The 22,621-nt window shown below is 40.1% G+C and overlaps 3 protein-coding genes and 1 pseudogene across 8 annotated transcripts in view; 2 read left to right on the forward strand and 2 right to left on the reverse strand.

Annotated features, from left to right (window-relative positions):
• The window catches only part of LOC107724537 (ras-related GTP-binding protein A-like), a 7,913-nt gene extending 5,728 nt beyond the window's left edge, over positions 1–2,185 (forward strand). Inside the window, exons 6-7 of the mRNA XM_016533516.1 lie at positions 245–364; positions 1,430–2,185. Of these exons, the coding sequence (XP_016389002.1) occupies positions 245–348 (104 nt within the window). The 3' untranslated portion in view covers positions 349–364; positions 1,430–2,185. The remainder of the gene's footprint in view (positions 1–244; positions 365–1,429) is intronic.
• A 1,411-nt stretch (positions 2,186–3,596) lies between these two features.
• Positions 3,597–7,404, reverse strand: LOC107724542 (gap junction beta-1 protein-like). Its single transcript, XM_016533525.1, has 2 exons — positions 7,327–7,404; positions 3,597–4,920 (listed from the first exon to the last, which is right to left on the reverse strand). Exon 2 carries the CDS (start codon positions 4,904–4,906, stop codon positions 4,079–4,081), a length of 828 nt encoding a protein of 275 aa, XP_016389011.1. The 5' UTR covers positions 4,907–4,920; positions 7,327–7,404; the 3' UTR covers positions 3,597–4,078.
• Positions 7,405–11,626: 4,222 nt separating this feature from the next.
• On the forward strand, positions 11,627–14,664 carry LOC107724539 (uncharacterized; annotated as a pseudogene).
• Positions 14,665–15,614: 950 nt separating this feature from the next.
• Positions 15,615–20,166, reverse strand: LOC107724541 (uncharacterized). 6 transcript variants are annotated; one of them, XM_016533522.1, is made up of 9 exons: positions 20,087–20,166; positions 19,926–19,989; positions 19,627–19,682; positions 18,131–18,930; positions 17,337–17,470; positions 16,941–17,092; positions 16,703–16,857; positions 15,788–15,870; positions 15,615–15,713 (listed from the first exon to the last, which is right to left on the reverse strand). In XM_016533522.1, exons 4-9 carry the CDS (start codon positions 18,898–18,900, stop codon positions 15,631–15,633), a joined length of 1,377 nt encoding a protein of 458 aa, XP_016389008.1. In that variant the 5' UTR covers positions 18,901–18,930; positions 19,627–19,682; positions 19,926–19,989; positions 20,087–20,166; the 3' UTR covers positions 15,615–15,630. The 6 variants fall into 6 exon arrangements, with proteins under 6 accessions (XP_016389008.1, XP_016389005.1, XP_016389009.1 ...); XM_016533519.1 differs by having other exon boundaries at positions 18,131–18,925; positions 19,926–20,166; XM_016533523.1 differs by having other exon boundaries at positions 17,337–17,467; positions 19,926–20,166.
• Positions 20,167–22,621: the final 2,455 nt, after the last annotated feature.

The raw sequence follows: 22,621 nt of genomic DNA on the forward strand, positions 1-22,621 counted from the left end.
CACTTAAAATGTACTCAAGTAAAAGTACACAATTTTTAAACTACTCAAAGTACAATTACTGATAAAAACTACTTAATTACTGTGACGTGAGTATTTGTAATTCGTTACTTCACACCCCTGGAAACTATCCTTTTAAAACACTTCACTTCAAAACACCTCCAAATTCTGTTTCCTCCATCTGCGCTCCAGTAACATTGAAGGAAAGCACATGTGACTGAAGCTAAAGCCTCTCACTCTCTTCCAGCGTCCGCTGCCACCCTCATCAACATCAGGAACGCCAGGAGACACTTCGAGAAGCTGGAGCGTGTGGACGGGCCCAAGCACAGTCTGCACATGCGCATGCGCTAGCCTCGCCGCATACAGCGTGAGTCTACACCAGACCTCACCTAGCGGTGATCTAGCTTAGCTGTCCATCTCTAAATCAGTTTCACATTCACTTCCAACAAAATGCTGGGGGAAAAGCATTTTAAAACTTTGCATTCTTGCTGTTCCAGTGTCTATAAAAAGTGCTGTCAAACGATTAATCGCATCCAAAATAAGTTTTTTTTTTATACATAATATATGTGTGTACTGTGTGTATTTTTATGTATATATAAACACACACACATACAGTATATATTTAAGAAAAATGTTGTGTTTATATATATATATATATATATATATATGTAATATAAAATATAAGAATATAAATGTGTATTAAGTAAGAAATACTTTCTTTATTATATGTGTGTATTCATATATACATAATAAATATACACATTATACATATATTAGTTAAACAAAAACTTTTATTTGGGATGCGATTAATCGTGATTAATCGTTTGACAGCACTAATTATAAAACAAGTTCGAGTAACAGCGATGTAGCGGATGCTTCAAACTCATCATACAGTGACTTACTAGAGAATGCTGTGCTTTTAAACAGTGATGAGAATGTTTGGAAATGACATTTATAAATCCAAGACTTTGTGTTTATAGCAACAAACAGTGCATCCAGAAAGTATTCACAGCGCTTCCACATTCTGTTATGTTACAGCCTTATTCCAAAATGGATTAAATTCATTATTTTCCTCAGAATTCTGCAAACAATACCCCATAATGACAACGTGAAAGAAGTTTGGGTTGCACTTTGTTACAGGACAAGTACTTACATTTACTTACAGTGTACTTACCAAAGAAAGTACTGGTAATATAAGGTAACTACATGGGGTAGGTTCAGGGTTAGTACCTAGTTATAGTAATTACTTTAATCATTAAGTACATAGTATGTACATGAGGAACAGGACTGTAAAATAAAGTGCTACCGAAGTTAGTTTGAAAAATGTGGGAAAAGTAAAGCGCTGTGAATAGCTTCCGGATGCACTGTATCAAGGTGTTTCTCTAGGTCTGCTGCTGTTTTACAGAGCTCTTGATGGTTTTCTTGTTCTCAGGGTGGTGGACGATCCAGAAGATTTCCTCCTGTCTTGCTGACTTCACTCGCATCCAGTGTTTCTGCTGAGAAACTAAGTCACCTTCTGTTAACATGCTTGTTTTCCTCGCTGATGTTGCAAAGGATCTGTAGTTCTTAATCATAAACCACAGGTCGAGGGGTTGAATGTCGTCATGACCCCTTAATATCTGATGTTTGTGCTGTACGCTGACTGCTGAGTTACCGATAGTCAGGAACGCTAGATCGTTCTTTCTCTGTGTGTCTTTTATATGAAGCATTATCAGCTTGCTGTACTGTGTTTGCAGATGTTGAAAACGAGAGCAGAATGCTGTGACTAAAACTGGTCTTTCTAAATTAACAACTTGATCTACAAATGTATTGTATTATAATTGTTCTCAATAAATACAGATCTTTCTGTGCAACAAAACCAGAGTTATGGAGATTATGAAGTTAATGGTTAACTGGTTTATGAGGAGCCCATCTACACCTTTAATGGCTGTAGTGAAAGCAGCCTCTTAATTAGAATAATTAGGCCAATTGCAGGTTATTTTTCTGTATTTATCATTAGTGTACATATTGATTTATTAAGTGTGTCCTGTGTTCAGTTGCAAACATTCCATTCCATAATCCCTCATTTCTTTAATCAAACTTCTCACTTCACCTTCTGTGCCTTCATCAGAAAGTTAAAAAATAAACATATTTGCTAATAAGTCTGTTATAGGAATACTGTATGTGGGAAGAGTTCGAAAACCAGCAGAACAGGCTAGATGTGTACTGCAGGTTTTGTTGGTTTTTGTCATAAGCCTAAAGTTTTGGTATTGGATTAGTATGTTTTGATTGGTTTAGAGTGTAACATTAATCCCCTTAATAAGTCCAGAGTTTTTAAACATTTTATTTTATTAAACATTGGTACTTTAACAGGTTACTTGGGTATTCAGTTGTCCCCAACTTATCATTGAGCGGATCTCCAGTGGTGGGATGAAAACTGTGAAACTGGGTCCATATGGCTCATTCACACAGGTCTTACAATTAGAATTAATAATAAAAAAAGAGCCTAGAAGCCAATGCTTTGCACTCTCTCTGCATGAGGAATGACTTCAATGATCATGTCCAAAGTTTCCCTGTTCATGCTCCTGTCGGTTACATGTGCTTCAGGACATGCTCAAGTGTAATGCTAAAGACCTGCTTGTTCATTGTTTGGCAATGACATAGTCCTGAGTGCTATAAAGATGTGATTTAAAGGTCTACACACATTTGATCCGTCACTGAGAGCAGTCATAAACACTGAAGGGTGTTACTGGCACGAGTAATGTCAATAATGTCCCTTTCCTTATGTTTGGACAGTGCAGTATAAAACAACTGCTATCGCACATTTCTTTTCAGTATGTGAGGCCTTTAGAAAAGATTTTGAACATTCTATATACATATATATATACATAATCTCTACAAACCCCTTTAACTGAAATTGGGGATAAATCATGAGTGAAATGCATGGACATACTAAAGAAATAAAAATGATTCAAAATTGTATTTAAGGTATGTGCAATATAATGAATTTGTTTAATGACAAAGTTGATATTGCAAGCAAGAAAGCTGCATCAATTCAACAAAGTCCTGCAAAGAAGATATTATTTCCCAATCATACTCGAGCAGAACAGCCGGTCAGTATGTGATTGTATGGCTCTTTAAAGGTGCGTTAGATAAAGCTGTGATTGCTAGAACAACTTTACATTGTGAGGACAAACAAGCATTTACAGTCGAATAAATACGATGTGGCCTCAAGTCTGTTTGTTTGGTCTTTTTAACAAATAAGTGCTTGCAAAGATGAAGAAAATGCACTTTAAACTTCCTTTAGATGTGATGCATCTCACTATAATAAAACTATAAACGAAAAAAAAATAACCATTTTAACAAATCATTTACAAGTCAAAGCAAAATGAATAAGATGCTTTACTAAATGTAAAGGGGCATTTTGATCAACTTTAAAACCAGAAAATCATTGCAAATTTGTAGTTCAAACATAAACAATTTAAAAAATGTATTTTATCAATGCAACATTGTTCAGGGGCATCACACTATACTGCAAAAAAAAATTTTTTTTAAATATCAGTTATATCAACAAGTATGGGCAACAGGATATGATGTCATACTCTAGGGCTTCTGTTTTCATCCATCCATTTCTCTAAACTAACTTGTCTAATGGTTGAGGGTTTCTGTTTTCAATAAATAACATATAATAATACATTAAAAAGGTTAAAACGTACCATCTACTCCACTTTCCACACAGCAAGCCATGCCGCTTTTTATTTTTGTGTTGAGACGAAAGGTCAATCTGTGCTGTATAGACCCTCTATCGGTCAAATATTATATGCACAAATATGAACTTCAGTACAGAAGCAAATGACTAACTGTTTACCCTCTCCAGTGTTTGCTTAGTGTGAAACCCAATTATTCCTCTTTTATCTTATCTGCTTTTTAGGACCAGATGGACACTTTTCAAATGTGTAGTATTTGACGGTTCTCCAGCATGTTTCCCCCCATGATCACTCCTCACATGTAGAGGGGCCTTTTAAACGATAATGACAGTCGATTAATATGATTACAGACATCCACCTTCCATCAATGGCTGATAGTTGGTAGAAACCTCCGTCTAGAAAGCAGAGCAGCGCTCGCTCTTATCCGCGGGAGGCTTTCGCCCAGCGTTGAATCTCGGCTTGAACGAATGCTCTGAGATCAGCTGATTTATTTCGTTCTGCTTGTAAGTTGCCAGTTTTTGAGCGAGCCAAGGCGCTTTGGGTTCACCCACTGCTCCTTGAAAGTATTTCATACACGCCCGACCGATTAAATACACAACCTCTGCAATGTTCAGCAAGACACAGACTCCAGACACGGCCAGCATGAAGACAGTGAAGATGGTCTTCTCTGTGGGACGCGACACGAAACAGTCCACTGTATTGGGACAGGGGTAAGAGTCACACTTCACAAGACGCACCATCTTGATGTCCGGATAGATCAAGTAAAAAATGTACAAGAAAACCAGCTCGAAAACGATGCGGAAGACGATGCTGATCATGTAAGTCCACCACAGAGCACCGGTGATCTTGAACTTCTGGCTCTTGATGTTCTCGAAGTCCTTGGCGCTCCCTCGCCCGGAGATCTTGAGGATCTTCTTCTCGATGTGCCGGCGGTGAGCGATGTGCATGGCCACCAGCAGGGCCGGCGTGGACACCAGGATGAGCTGCAGAGCCCAGAGGCGGATGTGGGAGACGGGGAAGAACTGGTCGTAGCACACGCTGTTGCAGCCGGGCTGCTGGGTGTTGCAGGTGAAGCCCGACTTCTCGTCGCCCCACACGCTCTCGGCCGCCACCACCAGCACCATGATCCGGAAGATGAAGATGACCGACAGCCAGATGCGGCCGATGCTTGTCGAGTGCCTGTTCACACCGCTGATCACCGCGTAAAACGACACCCAGTTCATGCTGGACTCGAGGACTGCAGGGCAAGCAAAGCACAAGGAGTGTTCTTGACAAGTTCAACTCTGCATTAAGTCTTGTTTACCAGTCAGGTTTGTGTAGGGTGTCCTTGTTACAGTGTAATTATTCATTTAAGTACTGAGTAATATTAATTAACTACATGTACTTACGGTACTATATGTGACCCTGGACCACAAAACCAGTCATAAGGGTAAATTTTTCGGAATGGAGATTTATACATAATCTGAAAGCTGAATAAATAATCTTTCCATTGATGTATGGTTTGTTAGGATAGGACAATATTTGGCTGAGATACAACTATTTGAAAATCTGGAATCTGAGGGTGCAAAAAAATCAAAATATTGAGAAAATCATCTTTAAAGTTGTTCAAATGAAGTTCTTAGCAATGCATATTACTAATCAAAAATTAAGTTTTGATATATTTACGGTAGGAAATTTACAAAATATCTTCATGGAACATGATCTTTACTTAATATCCCAATGATTTTTGGCATAAAAGAAAAATGGATAATTTTGACCCATACAATGTATTGTTGGCTATTGCTACAAATATACCCCAGCGACTTAAGACTGTAGTGCTCCAGGGTCACATATGGTTAAGGTTAGGATTCGGGTTACTTGCATGTAATTATGCATAATTCATTGTTATTATAATAGTAAGTACATGCAACATGTGTAACAAGGACACCTTAAAATAAAGTGTTACCAAATCTTTTAATAAAATGTTTGAAATGAGTTGTGCACAAATACATATAGTGCCTGTTTTTGAAAAACATACATACAATTTCAAAAATGAAGCTTCTTTATACATGCATTAGTAAGTAATGAATTCCTAGGCTACTTTTTCCTTGAAGAAGTAAAAGCAAAGTAAGGGATTACTCTTAATTTTACTTAAAAATTAGGTAACACTTTATTTTAAGGTGTCCTTGTTACACTTTACATGTACTTACTATTATAATAACAATAAATTATGCATAGTTACTTACCCTAAACCAAACCCTAATCCTATAGTAAGTACATGTAGTTAATTAATATTACTCAGTACTTAAATGTAGAATTACACTGTAACAAGGACACCTTAAAATAAAGTGTAATTAAAAATGTCTTACTCTTAACAATTACAGCTACTTCTGATGGAATTACATTAAATATTCTATAGAACAATTGGTAACACTTCAGTATAGGGACAAGTTCACACTATTAACTAGTTGCTTATTAGCATGCATTTTATTAACATATTGGCTGTTTATTAGTACTTATAAAGCACATATTCTGCATGACCATATTCTATATCTCTAATCACCTTAACTTAACTACCTTACTGTTAATAATCAGAAAATTAGGAGTTTATTGACTCATAGTTATGGTTTGTTAATAGCAAGAATAGGACCTTAAAATAAAGTGTGACCAAACAAATCTATATAAAACTATGCTGGATTTAACATCTAATGTTACAATTAGCTGTATGTTTTAATGTAACCTTCTCCTTTAAATACATTGGTCAGTTCAAGAATAATTTATGCAATTTTATATTATTTATTCGAAAGACTTTAACGAGAAGTTTCATATCCATCCTTGTATTGTTCAAATATGGCATTTAGAAAGTAATTAGTAATAAGTAATGCAATACCTTTTACAGAGAGTAATTAGTACAGTAATCTAAAGACACAAATGTAATTAGTAGCTAGTAATTACTTTTTTTTAGAGTAACTTAATGTTTTATTGCCTTACGTAATTACATTACGTAAACACTATAACATTATTATACATAAAATGTGGAAAATAGTCACAATAAAGGGTAAAAAAGTCGAAAACCTTTGACTGGTAATGTGCATAACCTATTTAGATATGTCATACGCAACATGGCTAAACACTTCAACTTTTAAACTTCCAATTACACAACATTCAATATTACTATAATCCCAACAAAATGCTAAACCACAAATCTTCTCCGACACCAAACTCTGAATCTGAGCAGTAGTTTACCAGGTGCAGCCCGTGAGAAAGCAGCTTATGCTACCAGCTCCAAACATGAAGAACAACAGACTGGGTTCTTGGCATTTGGATACTTGGTTAACTGAAATAAAAATGAGTTGTGGTTAATCTGGAGCTGGTTAAGAGCTTGGGCGATGGTCTAGCACCGCATGTCGTCACCTGACACAACACGACCTGGCCAATAGCAGGCTTTCGGTTGGCCCACACAACAAATCCACATTTACACTAATACAAGATAGTAACTGTGATCAGAGCTCAGAGCAGTTCAGTGCATCTGTATAAACTACATGACTGATCTGAAGTCCCACTTGCAATAAGGATTTCAATTTTACAATGTGCTGCAAAAATAACTGAGCAGTCAAATGAACATTTCCAAGTTTGATTATGGTGAATGAAAAGAGCGATTTACCTTCAGCTGTGATAATATAGAGACATTTCCAGGAAACAGCTAATGGCCTTGCTACAGATCAGCATTTACAGATTTACGCACTACTAGCCACAACCCTGCACCATGGCTGTCATACGCACTTATATAACCCATTTATACACAATGCTGCTCTTTATGGAGGCTAACAAGACTCTTCAGAATTCAGACCAAATGCCTTGATTTCCACCCACCCGGGGCAGAAGAAAGAATCTGTGTGGACACAATGAGCAGCAACATTATTCATTGTGCCTGGCAGGGAGAGGAAATGAGAATTGTGCTGTCTTTATCAAACACAGCACAATTTATCAAAGGAGGTCGAGCTGTCAAGAAATGACACTGTCAGGGTTTTGTGTGATATTTCCAGGTTCAAACTCAGATTCTGTGAACGGCGGTGTGTTTGAAAGCTCTGATCTGAAGATGACACACAGTTCTTTGAGCACTTCTGTGTTTTGTTGAATGGCTCTAACATTGGCAGGTGAGTTCAGTCAACCAGATCTCACAGGAAAACAACCATTTCACAAGGTGGCGATTTCATATGAATTTGTACGTATCGTATAAAAATGCATGATTTTCAGAAAAAGGTAAGCATTAAGGTCCACCCCTAAACTGGGTTTCTTTAGAAAGTCTTAATTCAACCTTCCACAAATGAAGGCCTTAAATCAGAGCAGAAAGTCTTTAATTCATGTTTTCCAACACAAATATCTAAACATCCTTAAATCAAGATTTACTCACATTCACTTAAGATGCTAAATGAAGATAGCTTGAGTGTTGAAAAATGTAACAAAATTGAGTTTGTGCTTAAAACAAGAACAAATATCCATCAATGGGGTATAAAAAAGTGTTTCCCTTGGAATTGAATTGATTTTTCGGAGCCCGTTTGTTCCTGTTTTCAGTTTCACAGAAAACAAGACTTAAGTCAAGTTCGCTTCTCAAGTGCATCTTATTTTTAAGATACATTTGCACGGGAAAACAAGAGAAATACAGAGGAAGAGCATCACGTTTTTGCAGTGCGATCAGAAGGTACAGTGAAAGTTATTTTCTAGTGAAGCTTTTTTGTAAAATGAATTAAAAAGTATTTTCTAATGCAATTTATTTTCTGCTCCCTAAACATTTACTTTTAGAGAACATATTGATGTACTGTGTTCCCATCCATTTTTTCACTAAATTTTGTATACTTGGTTTTTAAAAAAGTTTTGTTTTAAATCGTTTTTATATTTATTGATTGCCAATATGTTTGGCAGGAGTGTCATTCAAGTGATCAGTTTGACAAGCAGAACAACATTTGAGGCATAAGAAGAAGAAAAAAAAACTTTTTATTGGTTGCTTTTCAAATTTTCTTTTTTTAGAATACTAGAATATTTTTTAAACAGCCCAAAGCCACTGTAACGTGTTCTGCAGCACACACACAACACAACGAAGGAGTAGCACCACAAACAGTCTTTATTCAGAATTACAAACATTTAGGAGAAATAGCAAACCACATAAACTGAAACAACATGAAAACCATGAGCTGAGGGCTTAAATACAGACTGAGTATCATCAACAGAAAACAGAACAGGTGTGTTAATTGACAACAAAGGAAACTAACGATGACTGGGAAATTAACATAGGAAACAGAGAAAACAAAAACAAAACAGACTATACATGTTACAGCTCAACAGACACCCATATGCTGCAGTTTGAGAAGACAGATGCAATTATAAACCAGGGTTTTCACATTTTGGCCCTTGAGATAGTTTATGGCTTCTCAAGTGTTAATGTTTACTCCTTAAATTCAGTTTTCATAATGTTCCTCATCTCTAAACACAACTGTTTTTTTCCAGCAATGCAACTTCAGGCGTCACTTCTCCACTCCACACATCAGCGGTCTGCTGGATACGAGGGAGAGAAAGGTCTGTGCATGAATCAGGAACTGTAGAGTAGGCTGAGTACAGTAACAATGTGAATATGACCCTTTCAACTGTCATCATCTGTGCATTCACTCTCTTTGTGGAAAATATGAAGCGCGCAGTCCACATTCCTGCAAAGACATTTGAGCACATTTACTGTAGATTGTTGTTCTTGTCTGATCTTGAAAACTTTGCATGTTGTAATTATATTGTAAAAGGTTTTTGAAACATGGTAACATGCTAGTTAACTGAAAAATCATCTTAGCATCAGCAGAAGAAACACGCACGAGGCAGCAGCTCAGTGGCAATCCAGTTTCACTGCATGACTAATGTGTGTCTTGTGTAGTTCTGATGCTTCAATAACATGTACTGACATCCTTCTCAGAGGAATGCATTTAAAACAACTCAATGACATCAATATGTGCATCTGTTTCTGCAAAGAATGTGAACTTTTTGCTTCTGAAAGACTGTCATGAGGAGAACTGCAATTCAGAGCGTTTAAAAATGAAACATACATTTCTGTTATATTTTTGTGTTTAATTGTTGTTGTCACTTTTTTAGTTTTTTTAGGGATTTTACAAAGTAACTATTACAGCAAAATTAAGCCCACTACTATTAATGGAGATGTAGCCGGTGAGCTTTCATACTTTTCTTTTGAATGAAATTCAGTTTTTTGTTTATTGCACATTATATCATTCTAAGAATATATTTAAACATTATTGGTTTGTTTAATGGCCTACATTTTTGCCAGTGATTGTTAATATAAAATATGTTCCGATTAAAATCTATAAATGTCAAATATTTAAAATCATCATCAGTGTATTTACTGTGTAAAGGTTGAATATCTGCTGTCTATTTACATGGTCTGCTTTATGGTAGTTTAAAACCAAGCATTTAAATCCTGCGTGTGCTAAATCCTGCCTGTATTTGATTGTATCAACTTGTGCTTGCTCTTAAAGTGGTGTTTGTATTTGTTTAAAGTTTTTTCACCTGACTGATTGATTGATTGATTGACCAAATGAACACTGCATCGAACTTTCAAAATAAAAAAGGGAAAAAGGAGAGCAAAAGTTTGGTCAATGAGTGAAAACTTCTTGTAGTGGGCTGTTTCAAGTGGGAGAGTTCTGCACATTGACAACCTTGCAAAACAGTGAGGACACACTTGACAGTAACATGAAAATAACTATAAATAGTAAGTAGATTTTTAAGTAGTTTTAAGTAGAGTAACTTCCCCAACAAAGCTCAGCACAGAGCAGTGTGTAACGTGTATAGACTACTATGAGTAACAAACAAAAATTATGTATACAAAAAAAAAAAAAAAAGTATACAAAATTTGTGGATAAGGGTGCAATTGTATTGAACTATTTTAAAGACATGCATTTTTATTGGCAGATCTGCATAAGACAACAAATGTTGTAAAACAAATGTGCAGTTCTCTTTCTAACATTCGTTTGGTATCTCACTATGGGGAACGCCTCAGGCGTGATCGATCGCGGAAGCACCAATAACACCACGTCTGCCAACCATGGCAGACCAATCGCTGCAGCGATCAGGGAGTCCTGCCTCCCTGTATATAAACAGCAGCTACCTGCCGTTTCGTCATTTTCGCTCTCTGCCCCGTGAAGATTTTCGGAAGCTGGCTCAGCTGACTTCGGGAATTATTTGCTTAACAATTTACAGACGGAGCCGCAAGGTAACGTCTCAAACGCAATACATTCCTAACGTTTGTTGAGCGACTTCACTTAGAGTGAGATAACTAACGCGTCAGGGCGAGTTTTCTGCTCTAAGTTTTCAATTTTCCAAGTTTTTGGGGGCACTCACCACGCACCAAAAAGAAGAAAAAGGAGAGCTCTCTATTGCAGAACAGGTCCGTACTAGTTGTCATGTTGTGGTGGGCTTACCGTACGAAGAGAGTACAGGCCACTGCAAAAAAAACGGAGAGCCCCGGAGGAAAAGGTCTTCCTCCCCATCCGTGTGCTTGTGGAATGTGGATTTCTGCGAAGGATTCACACGGCCTCTGCATCTCCTGTTTGGGCGCTAAACACGCTCAGGCAGCTCTGTCCAACCCCGAGGGCTGTCCTCACTGCACGTCGTTCTCGGTTAAAACCCAAGAGCGGAGACTCCGCATGGCAATAGCTGGGAAGTCGGACCCATGCCTCTCTGCTCAACCCAGAGAGGAACTGATGGATTGTCCGCAGGCCAGCAGCTCATGGGGAGAGATGAAGTGTCACCCGTCCTTCCCCCGCTGTTCGAAGATCCGTTAGCGGGAGACGCCCCTCCTTACTGCCTATCAAGCAGAGTTACTTGAGGAGATGGGGCTTCAGCTGGACTCTGGATCTCCCAACCCAGCGCTCTGAACGTCCCGCGGAGCAGTTCAAAGCTGCGGTCGGAGTATGGGCTTAGCGGTTGTGGGAGAGAGATCGCTATGGCTGGGTTTGTCAGGCCTCTCTGACAAAGAGAAGGTGGAGTTTTTGGATGTCCCTATTGATCCAAAGGCCATGTTCGGGCGCGACTGTAACAGCGATGCGTCAGCAATGTGACCTGCGGAAAAAAGAGGGAGAGGCATTCGAGGTCTGTCTCCCCAGAAAGCCGGCAGCTTGGCCTTATCACCCGAGCCCACCGAATTTCAGACCTTAAGGGAGAGGGGAACATTCTGACTATCAACCTTCCCATCCGGCTCTACCGCAACAGCCGGGAAACGCGGGCCCTCAGTCAAAACCCAGTTTCCTGAAACCAAAACAGTCTTTCGCAGCCGCAGCAGTGAAACACCGGTCGGCAACCCCTCAGTGAAACAAAAAGAGGCGGTCGACCTGAGAAGTCAGCTTGGCATCAGGAAGGGTTTGGAGACAGCACTCAGGGTTTCTCGGTCTCATCCCTTCAGAACGATTCCATTCTCCCTCCCACGGGGAAAAGGAGAAGGAATTTGAATGTGAAATGGGCTTGTGTGGTCAGTTCAAAGTCCAATGTGTTCAGGGAAATGGCCCATGTTCCTCTGGTGCCCCCCAAAGAATTGTCTCTCCCTCCACCTTCCGAGGTTTGTTCTGAGGGAGGAAGGACAAGAGTTCATAAGCATCCAATCACAAATAAAGTTTTCTCTGACGCATCCAGACCAAGGGCTGAGGGCGCAGAGTGGGATAAAAATAAAGAAATGTCACAAAAAAATTAAAACAATCACAAATAAAGACGAATCCTTCCTTCACTGGAGCGGTATTCCCTTCCTTCGCCACTAGAGTGTGCTGTAACACCACTAGTGAGCGAAGACGGGAAGGGCCCACTCGCAGCTCAGGGGGCGAACTGTTCATCCCTGGGTTTTAACCACGATAGACAGGGGATAGACTTCAATTCGCTGTAAAACCTCCTGTGTTCAATGGAGTGGTAATCTCAGTGGCTCAAGGGGAAGCAGCTCAGGTTTTAGAGGAAGAAATTATCCTCTTTAATGAGAAAAGGAGTGATAAGAGTGATTCCAACAAGAGAAAGCCACATAGGTTTTTACTCCAGGTATTTTGTGATTCCTAAAAGAGGGGGAGGTCTCCGTCCAATTTTGGATTTACGGGTCCTCAACAAACACCTCAGAAAATACAAATTCAAAATGCTGTCGCTCAGAATGTTGTGTCAGAGTATTCGTCAGGGAGATTGGCTCACCTCAGTGGACCTCCAGGACACATATTTTCACATAGATATTTTTCCTGCTCACAGGAAATATCTGAGGTTCGCTTATCAGGGCACAGCATACGAGTATACGAAAATACCCTTTGGCTTTGCTTTGGCTCCCAGGGTTTTCAGCAAATGTGTGGAAGCGGCTCTGACGCCGTTAAGGAACGGAGGGGTCGAGTTTCATCATATCTGGACAATCTGCTCATCTGTGCGCTGTCCCCGAGGCAGGCAGAGAGCGATACGTACACACCTTTAACACATCTGGAGAGATTAGATTTCAAGATAAACCAGACGTAGAGTTGTCTAACTCCTGCACAGGAAATAGTCTACTTGGGTCTCAGGATGAATTCAGTGATGTTTCGAGCTTTCCTATCAGAGGATCGTATCAAGACATTTCACAGCTGCCTTTCCCTTTTTCCACGAGGGAGATCAGTCTCTTTCAGAATCTTCGGCTACTGGGTCTGATGGCCTCGACAGTGTCAGTGGTTCCCCTAGGACTGCTGCAAATGAGGGATTTTCAGATTTGGACAGCGTCACAGGGCATTCGCCCCAAGAGCCGTCTCAGCCGCAGAGTGCGCGTCACACCAGAATGCATGAGCGCTCTGTCATTGGAGAGCCCCGTCTTTTTACTGTCCAGAGGGAATCTTCTGTACAGGGAGTGGAGACTCCACCCCCAAGTGATCCTCATGGTGTGGCAGAGATTCGGCCTGGCCGCCGTAGATCTCTTTGCATCACGCGAAGACGCGCAATGTCCCCTGTTCTTATCTCTAGCCAGCGATAATGCACCGATGGGTGTGGATGCTCTAGCCCACGAGTGGCCAAATGTGTTACTTTACGCGTTCCCTCTGTTGAGCCTGATCGAGTCGACACTACGGAGGGTTCGGGAATGCAAACAAGTAATGATTCTGATCGCCGCATACTGGCCTGGGGAGACTGTGGGTTGCGGAGATTGCGCAACTGCTCTACGACCAGCCATGGCCGTTACCAGCACGCAGGGATCTCCTCTCACAAGCACGGGGGGAAATCTTTCACCCCTCCCCTCAGAAGCTAGCTCTCTGGGCCTGGCCCGTGAGAGGCTAAATCTGAATGCAGCTGGGTTACCTCCGAAAGTGATACAGACAATTCAGAACGCGAGGGCTGCCTAGACACATTCTTTATATAATCTAAAATGGAGGGTGTTTGAGGGATGGTGTGCAGATAGAAACATTGTTCCTTTCTTGTGTTCAGTTTCGGATGTGCTGTGCTTCCTACAGGACCTTCTGGATAAGGGCAGAGCCTTCTCTACTGTTAAGGTTTATCTGTCCGCTATCTCGGCATGTCATGTTGGTCTTAACGCCGGTACTATTGGCCAACACCCTCTCGTCTGTCAATTTATGAGAGGGGCACGTAGGCTACACCCAGTATCGAAGCCGCTGGTCCCGCCTTGGGAGTTTTTTGTAGTTCTGAATGCGCTCTCAAAAGCCCCACATTGCCTTGAAGCTGCTCGCTTTTAAGACGGCTCTGTTACTTGCTCTCACTACAGTAAAAAGGGTGAGTTGCATGCTCTATCAGTTCACTCCTCATGTATGATGTTCACTCCAGGGGATCGAAAAGTATCTTTTAGACCTAACCTGGCGTTTGTGCCTAAAGTGTTTGATCACGCTGGTGCAGTTCAATCAGTGGACCTGCTAGCTTTTCATCCACCACCTTTTTCATCCCCAGAGGAGGAGAGGTTACACAGTTTATGTCCGGTTCATGCTCTGTATATGCATGTTCAGAGAACCCGCACACTTCGTAAGAGCAATCAGCTATTTGTCTCGTGGGCTGACTCTTACAAAGGAAAACCTATCTCCCGTCAACGCCTTTCCCACTGGGTGGTGGAGGCTATCGTGTTATGTTACAATAATGCGAATATAGAGCCCCAAATAGGATTACGAGCCCACTCTACTAGAGGTATGGCTACATTCTGGGATCTGTTTAGAGGCATTTCTATTCAAGAAATTTGCACGGCAGCCAGCTGGTCTTCTCCGCACACATTTGCTCGTTTCTATAGACTGGATGTGACAGAACCCTCTCTGGCCCAGTCAGTCCTGGGTTATCATTCAGATAACCTAGTCTTTCTTTAGTCTACTTCGTTAGCATATCGGCAATACGGGAGTTGTCTATATCCCATAGTGAGATACCGAACGAATGTTAGAAAGAGAACCGGGGTTACATCAGTAACCTAACGGTTTTCTAACCAGGCACTGAATAGAGTAGCCATTAACAGGTCTTTCAGCATTTCATGAACAGACAGTGTCTCTTAAGCAGCACTTCAAGAGCATATTTAATACGTCAGGCATTTTAAAAGTGTTAATGTGCTCCAGAGTACAATTACAGTAAAGTTTGCCCAGCCAGAGTTAACAAACAAACAAAGAACAGTTCATATTTCAGTATTTTTACAAAGAACAACAGAACAGTCAGTGAACTCTAAAATTGTTAGAAACAAGACATGCTTCTATTTTACAATTCCTGGTTATTTTTAATTATGAATTATCTAAACCAAAAAGAACACATTCTACAGCGACGAACATCACCAAATATTTTCTGTAATACAATCTATCTTGTAACAATGTACAGTGTTCACAAACTATGTAAAAAAAAAAAAAAATTTCAAACTGAGACTATGAAATCTGCATAGTTACAGTAGATATTGTGAAGTTTGTATAAGGTTATGATGTAATGATAAAATACAAAAGCATGTAAGTTTGCTGATCACTGAACATTATTCCCTGTTGTGACTGTAACAGGAGATCAGATACTTCTCCCGCTGTAACGACTGCTGTCTGGTTTGCTCTGGGACGTCACCTGAGAAATCACAGCATACATGTTACTATAAAGAATTAGTCCATTGTGTTATTATCTAATTATGCGTCACTTACTTCTCTTCAGGCCCCTGGGTTTGTTACATTCATGAACGGCAAATCTATTCTGAGCAAGTCTCACAGACAGAGAGTCTCCTCTCCTGAGAGAATCAAACACAAAGCACAGATATTATGATGAAAAACGAGACTGTGAATGTGAATCCAGACAAATGCACATCATTACAATCTTCTTTAAGTTCTGCCGGGTTCACACTGCACGACTGTCTGGAGTATCATCTCGCTGCTGTTGTGTGTAAACTACACGACAGATCGCTGACGTGGGGCACACATTACACAACTTTTCAATAGGAAGAATCACAGACAGCTCCATCTGGTCTACAAACATTTCATAACTACATAAGCTCACACGAGACTGGACTTCTTCCTGTTAAGAAGCTTGTGATAAATGTTGTCTGAATGCATTTCCAGTCTGAACACATTTCACACTGCAGTACCGAGTCGCCGACAGCTGCAGATATTTAGCATGCCAAACATCTCACAGGCATCAGTGTGTCTTTAATAACACGCATGAACTAATGTTAATTATAAACTATTTACCATAACATTTCTATGTCACCATTATAAAATGAGTGCGGCACATAGAGACTAATTCTAAATTTAAATTTAACCACTGTATTTTTTATTTGCCCAATTTATTAAGACAAATTTATTTGTTTTAACAGTCAAACACAAACACAAATTAAAATTTAAACAAACATCTCCTTTCTTATGTTTTATATGCAGATTAAATAAGTCTTAAAGGGATAGTTCACCCAAAAATGAAAATGTGATGTTTATCTGCTTACCCCCAGGGTAGGACCCCTTTAAAGTGGGATTAGCAAGTGTCGGATACCAATTGAACAAAAAAGCACACTTTAGATATTTCTGTAATGCTTGTGAACAATATTTAAGTGAGAATGGGGTAGTCCTTACCTCATAGCACCAATCTTTCCCTTCTCCATGAAGAGTTCAACCAAAACTTCTCCTTCTTCTGGGTAAAGCCTGGCATAAAGAGTCTTGTTCTGCACTTTACTCTTGAACCAGCTGATCGCTTCAAAAGACCATGTTTCTCCATTCACTGGCCTCACCTACAACACACAAGTTAAAATACAGCTTAATGCATTAAAACTAAATAAATAAACCCTACAGTAATATTACTAGAGTCACCCACATTCACCAGAGAGACCTGCAGCGCTTGCACAGGTATGGATGCTGCTTCTCCACACAGTTCCTTAACATCCCAAAGAGAGACGCAAACAACATCTCCATAGTCAATCCTCCTGACCTCCACCTTAATGTCTGTGCAATCTCTGCTGCTGGACCCTAAAATAATCATCATCATCAACATTTCATCACTGACATGAAAACAGTTACACAGAGTTACTGCTAAAATTACAAATGAACTGTTCACCTAAAAATGAGCTTTCAGTTCTCATGCAGTAACTCACTCTTTCCTTGTCAAAAACAGAAATAGTGTTTGACAGATGAAATCATGAAATAAAGTCTTAAATGACACGGGTCAAGGGTGAAGATAATGAAAGACTGATTTAAAACAGCTTTATCTGACCTCGACTCATCTGACAGATTCTGATGATCTGACCGCGGCTCCACATCTCTTGCTTGAGGAACCAAACCATGACATAAACTCCAACGTCTGGGATGCGATTCATCTCTGCAAAAGATCTGCTGCTATTCCTCCTGCTTAATCATAATGAAAACAGAGAGAGAGAGACATCAGTACTGGAACTGTACAGACACAGTAATAAAAAATAAAGATATGCCACACTACTTCACCTAAAAATGTAAATTTGCTGGAAACATACTGATCCTCAGACCATCTAACATGTAGAGGAGTTTGTTTCTTCATCAGGTTTGGAGAAATGTAGCATTGCATCAGTGTCTCAGCAATGGATGCTCTGCAGTGAATGGGTGCCGTCAGAATGAGAGTCCAAACAGAGAAATATGCACAGATCAAGCATCATTTACAATCCAAAACAGCTCTAAACAAACATGTGGCTGGATTGTGAAGCGAGAGGATAATAGGGGATGGCCTTCTTCACTGGAGGAACTGTTATGGATTATGGACTGTATTTTGGTTTATAGATAAAACATATTGATGGATTTGTTTCTTGCAAACATGCAGCTTTGACTGGAGTGCTGTGGATTATTGTGATGTTTTTATCAGCTGTTTGGACTCTCATTCTGACGGCACCCATCCATTGCGGAGACACTGATGCAACGCTACATTTCTACAAATCTGATTAAGAAACAAACTCATCCTGATCTTGGAAGGCCTGAGGATGAGAACATTTTCAGCAAATGGTTTCATTTTTTGGGCGAACTACTGCTTTCACTACTTACAGCATGCTTTCAGAGAGTTCACAGAGATGTGTGTCCTTGTGTTGGATGAAGAAGTTGTTGGGGTTAACAGCGTGGCTGATAACAACTGGCATCTCCTCAAATCTGCGACTCTGAAACTCTGTGATTGTGACATGTACAGCGTGGTCATCTTCAGTGTGGTCAGTCAGTGTGTCGGGGCTTTGACCGTCCTTCAGACGCCACGGTTCTTCTGCTGAGGGACACACGCTTCGGCTCCAGAGATCAGGAACTTTACAGTCAGCTTGGAAATTAAAATCGGTCACTTCATTTGGGAACGGCTCTGGCAAGGACTGATCTGTATCGGAGGAAATATCCCCAATGTCCCACACTTCAGTGTTTGTGGCAATCATCCAGTGGTAGGAAACATCAGCGCTTTCTTTCTCTGCAAACATGGGTTCAGAAGCGTTCTCCTTAGAAAAGATCTTATTCTCCCTGTTCCTCTCAGCACCGGTCAAAGCCACGACTCTCTGATTCACAGACGCTGTTGCACTGATGTTTTGTTGCTGCATCAGACCAAATGAAGACTGGGTTATGTTTGGCCTGTATTTGACTTCATCGGCTGATGACGGCAGTTCAGACGCTGGTTTTCTGCTTGTTTTCAGAAAGTGAATGAGTTGAGAGCAGGACAACTTCTGATGGTGAATTTGGTCGTTCCCAACATTTAGCTGAAGTACGTGTTTTGGATTTGGATGAATCTGATTTGGGTTGAAGAGCTGGTTTTGACGGCCTCTCGCAGGTTTTCTCTGATTCATGTTGATCTTCTGCAAACACTTCGGGCTGTTCTTGATCAAAAACATTCAACATGTGTCATAACAGTGCTGCTGCAGGTATTTTACTCTCATTTCAGATAAAACTGCTTGATTTGTTGGAGGTTTAATGCTCCTTTTATCATTTAAGCAATTATTTAATCATTAATTAAAAATATTGTATACCATGGACCAGGGCCAGAAATGAACCAAGGGTATGAATAAATGAGATGCTCCAGATATTTAAAAGTAGGAACAAAAAAAACTATTCACTTTCTCAAAGGCAAGTGCAGCTGATTGTGAAGCTAACATGAAATCAAAATCTGTTTAATCTTATGTTGTGTGTTGTATAAGTTAAAAACAAGAGAATGTCTTCATCTCAAGGTTTTTAATGTCACATGTCCCTGCTAAAAAAATACAACAGAAACTATCACAGAAGTTCTAATGGTGTCTACTACAAATACCATCACAATCATTACAAACCATCAACTATTAACCATTAAAACCATTACAAATGATTTCCTGTAGTGTCTTTTGGGACATATTCCAATAGGATTTAGTGGTTTTAGCAACTTACCAATAGAAGATGACAAATTACCAGTAGAGAGTAGCCTCATACAATTGTAAAAAAAAAAAAACAATAAAATTCTTATTAAAACCATTTCAGACTCTGTGATGGTTTCTATTTCTTTTTTTCTTCAGCAGGGTTGTGAAGCAGTAATTTTCAATTACCTTTGCTTTGGTATAATGAAACTTCTGGACAGACGAAGTTCACAAAAAGTCTACTCCTGTTTAAAAAACAAAAGGCAAAGTTCTGACGCTGACAGAAACAAACACTTAAAAGCATATAATCAACATGAACAACAATAAACAAATCAATATCAATAAAATAAATAAAAAATCCACAATAAACGTACTGCTCAGTAAAAAATGGCATTATCAGCTGTTTAGCATTAAAACATTGCAACGACTGGACATGATTTACTCTAAAGAGTTAACTAGCAAATACTTACATACAAACGTCTATTTACCTTCTCTGTGAGTTTCTTCGTTTCTCTGGGCTGAGTTTGTTTTGTGGATGTTGGTTTAGAGTTGCTGTAAATAAGAAACGCGTTTTCTCAGAAGGAGGCTCATCTTTTTGGATTAGTCGATATGTTTGTCAAAAATAGGTCATGTTGAGATGATTAGTTACCGCTTGTGCACGAAGCTACGGAAGCAGTTCATCTAATGATTAGATCAAGAAAAAGCTCATGAAGTGCTGCTGTTTGCAGTTTCTAGACACTATAAGACACTCGCGCCACCAGCTGGAGGAGAAACACACCACGTGTTGAGTACGGCTGAATCTTTATTTATTTATTTGTTTGTTTGTTTATTCGTTCGTTTCTTTCTTTATTTACAAACTCTTTTATCAGAAACTATTGTACATACATTAAAATGAAATTTTTTTATAAAAGGCAACAAGTGAAAGTTGTTTCATTACCAAATCTTCGATGTGGTATGATAAATATATTCCAACCGTATCGCCATCTCAGCTGGATCCTATATAAAGTTTAATTAAACTATCTACAAGTTCCCTTTCATAGATTCACTTCAATGCTGCCACAGCGGTCGCTATGGGAACTCCTCCAGTGTGATTCTGAAGCCTTTACACCAGGGGTCGGCAAGTAAGTTTGGCATCAGGCCAAAAAAAAATCGCCACTAGATGGCGGGCCAGAACATAGTCAATGGATAATTTAAGAAATTAATTGATGAAAATGCAACTATAATTGCCTGTGACAGACTGTTGCAGTGTCTTTTGTAACTGGTAGTGAGCTACTCCGTGTTAAATCCTGTAGAAGGACAGTCATTAAGAAAAAGCCACATTTGTGTGGTGGTGTCTGGCAGAGTATGTGAGCGGAGTAGAGCAGCAACAATTTCCGCTCTGCGGCTAAAGTATTTCAGTATGTTTGAAATATCACAGTTCTGTTCATAACGTATATTAAAAAATAAAATAAATAATATAACAGCAGAGTTTCAAAGTGGCTTATTGGAACACTAGTGTTCAAACTTTTTTCCTACCACATGACAAGCTAATAACATGGTTGTCAGCATTAAAAGGTATAATTGCTGCTTTTTTGCTGTGCAAATTTAGTGTGTGATGAAAATAACAGTACGTTTTCGTCAGTTATTTTACCTACGGATCGATGCATTTCTTACAGATTTCTGCTCATTCGAAATCGGATACAGATGAAGTAGCACTGTACGATTAAATTTGTTTGAATGCATTATTGAGAGAGCGATTGCGTGAGAAAAAGTTTTGTAGTACTTGTTTAAATCATGCTTTCAGCTGAAAATATTCAGTATCTAGATGGAACAAACAAATTCCTTGAGAACTATAACTTCCCGCTATGCCCAATGCCGTCATCATAGCTTCACATTCTTTCTGATTTGAGTGATCCTTCTCTATCAAGCTAGCTAAATATGTTTAACATGTGAATTCTTGCTAAATATGCAGTTATATTACGGGTCGTTGGCATGAAATGTACTCGTGATGGAGCGGTGGTGGAGCTCTCTTGGAGCGAGTGAAAACCACGATCCGACAATTTGCTCCTTGCTCCAGTCAAAATCACACCGCTCCACTCCGCACTCCGCTCACATACTCTGATTGTGAGTAACTGTTGCTGTCATGACAGATCTACTTCAGAACCAGCCGCTATCAAAATAATCTGGCTCCGTGCGCGGGCCAGTTTCTGCCTTACACCATCACGCCAATTCATTGGCCAATAGTGCTTAGCACCGCCCCTCGCATACGTCACATATGCTCATATCAGCGTGCTGCATGCTATTTCATCAGATTTAATTTCCTTCAGGAAGCGGATCATCTGTTGCCCGTAGGAAAGCGTTCTTTCGTCGTGTTCCCATCTATTTTCTTTAAAAAAAAGAGCAGTTTACTCCTCTTCAGCAGACACAATGAGCTATGGGAGATGTGTCGAGCCGTGTGACAGGTTCATCGCAGGAGGAGACACTCATGACAGGTGCATGCAATGTTTGAGCCTACAACATGCTCAAGCGGCACTCAACGGCCTTTCTGACAGTCAACACTGTGATGACCTGCGGCTAAAAGTATTACGCTCAAGGTTCGCGGCCTTCTCTAAGAAAGTAGGCCTTGTGTCTAACCGCCACCATGCCATTTCTGCGGTTGTCGAGGTGCCGCACGAGACAGTCGCTTGGGGTGACGCATGCGAGCCGGAGCTCATGGAGAGTGAGACGACGGAGCTTTCTCCCTTCCTCTCGCTCTCTCCAGGTCACATGCAAGCAATCGAGGAGCGCTACGTGGAGCCCGTTGTCTCCCTGCAAACATGTCCTTGCGGGGCCCATGCTGGCTTTTTGCGAGCACAGTGGGCTAGGGTCAGCCCACACCAAACCTAAATGGGCCCAGTGCGGGCTTTCCCATGCGAGGCCCACAGCTTTGGGCTCACCGCAGGCTCACTGTGAGCAGCCTACACTATGGGCCTGTTAATAAGAATTTTGTGGGCAGTTTCCTTCCTTACCACTAGGGGTGCTAGGTTGTTTTAGGTTTCCTAAGGCTATATAAATAAAGGTGACTTGACTTGACTTGGACTAATTTTGATTGTTCCTGGTTAGGAAGAGTCTGGTGTGTGAGAGCTGTGACGTGTTTTCATTACAAGAGGTTGGATTATTAATTTGCTATCAGCCAACTTCAGCTACGGACAGTGTTTGGAAATTG

This window comes from Sinocyclocheilus rhinocerous, unplaced genomic scaffold (assembly GCF_001515625.1).
Source record: "Sinocyclocheilus rhinocerous isolate Xijiao unplaced genomic scaffold, SAMN03320098_v1.1 scaffold1597, whole genome shotgun sequence".
NCBI classification, from domain to species: Eukaryota; Metazoa; Chordata; class Actinopteri; order Cypriniformes; family Cyprinidae; genus Sinocyclocheilus; species Sinocyclocheilus rhinocerous.

Bases quoted from the DNA above. Each gene is read 5' to 3' on its own strand.
- LOC107724542 (XM_016533525.1), bottom strand. From the start codon at position 4,906: ATGAACTGGGTGTCGTTTTACGCGGTGATCAGCGGTGTGAACAGGCAC.
- LOC107724541 (XM_016533522.1), bottom strand. From the start codon at position 18,900: ATGAATCAGAGAAAACCTGCGAGAGGCCGTCAAAACCAGCTCTTCAAC. The intron at 17,093-17,336 runs GTCAGATAAAGC...TGATTATTTTAG, and splicing joins AATCTGTCAGATGAGTCGAG to GGTCCAGCAGCAGAGATTGC. The intron at 16,858-16,940 runs GTGGGTGACTCT...TGTGTGTTGTAG, and splicing joins TGCAGGTCTCTCTGGTGAAT to GTGAGGCCAGTGAATGGAGA.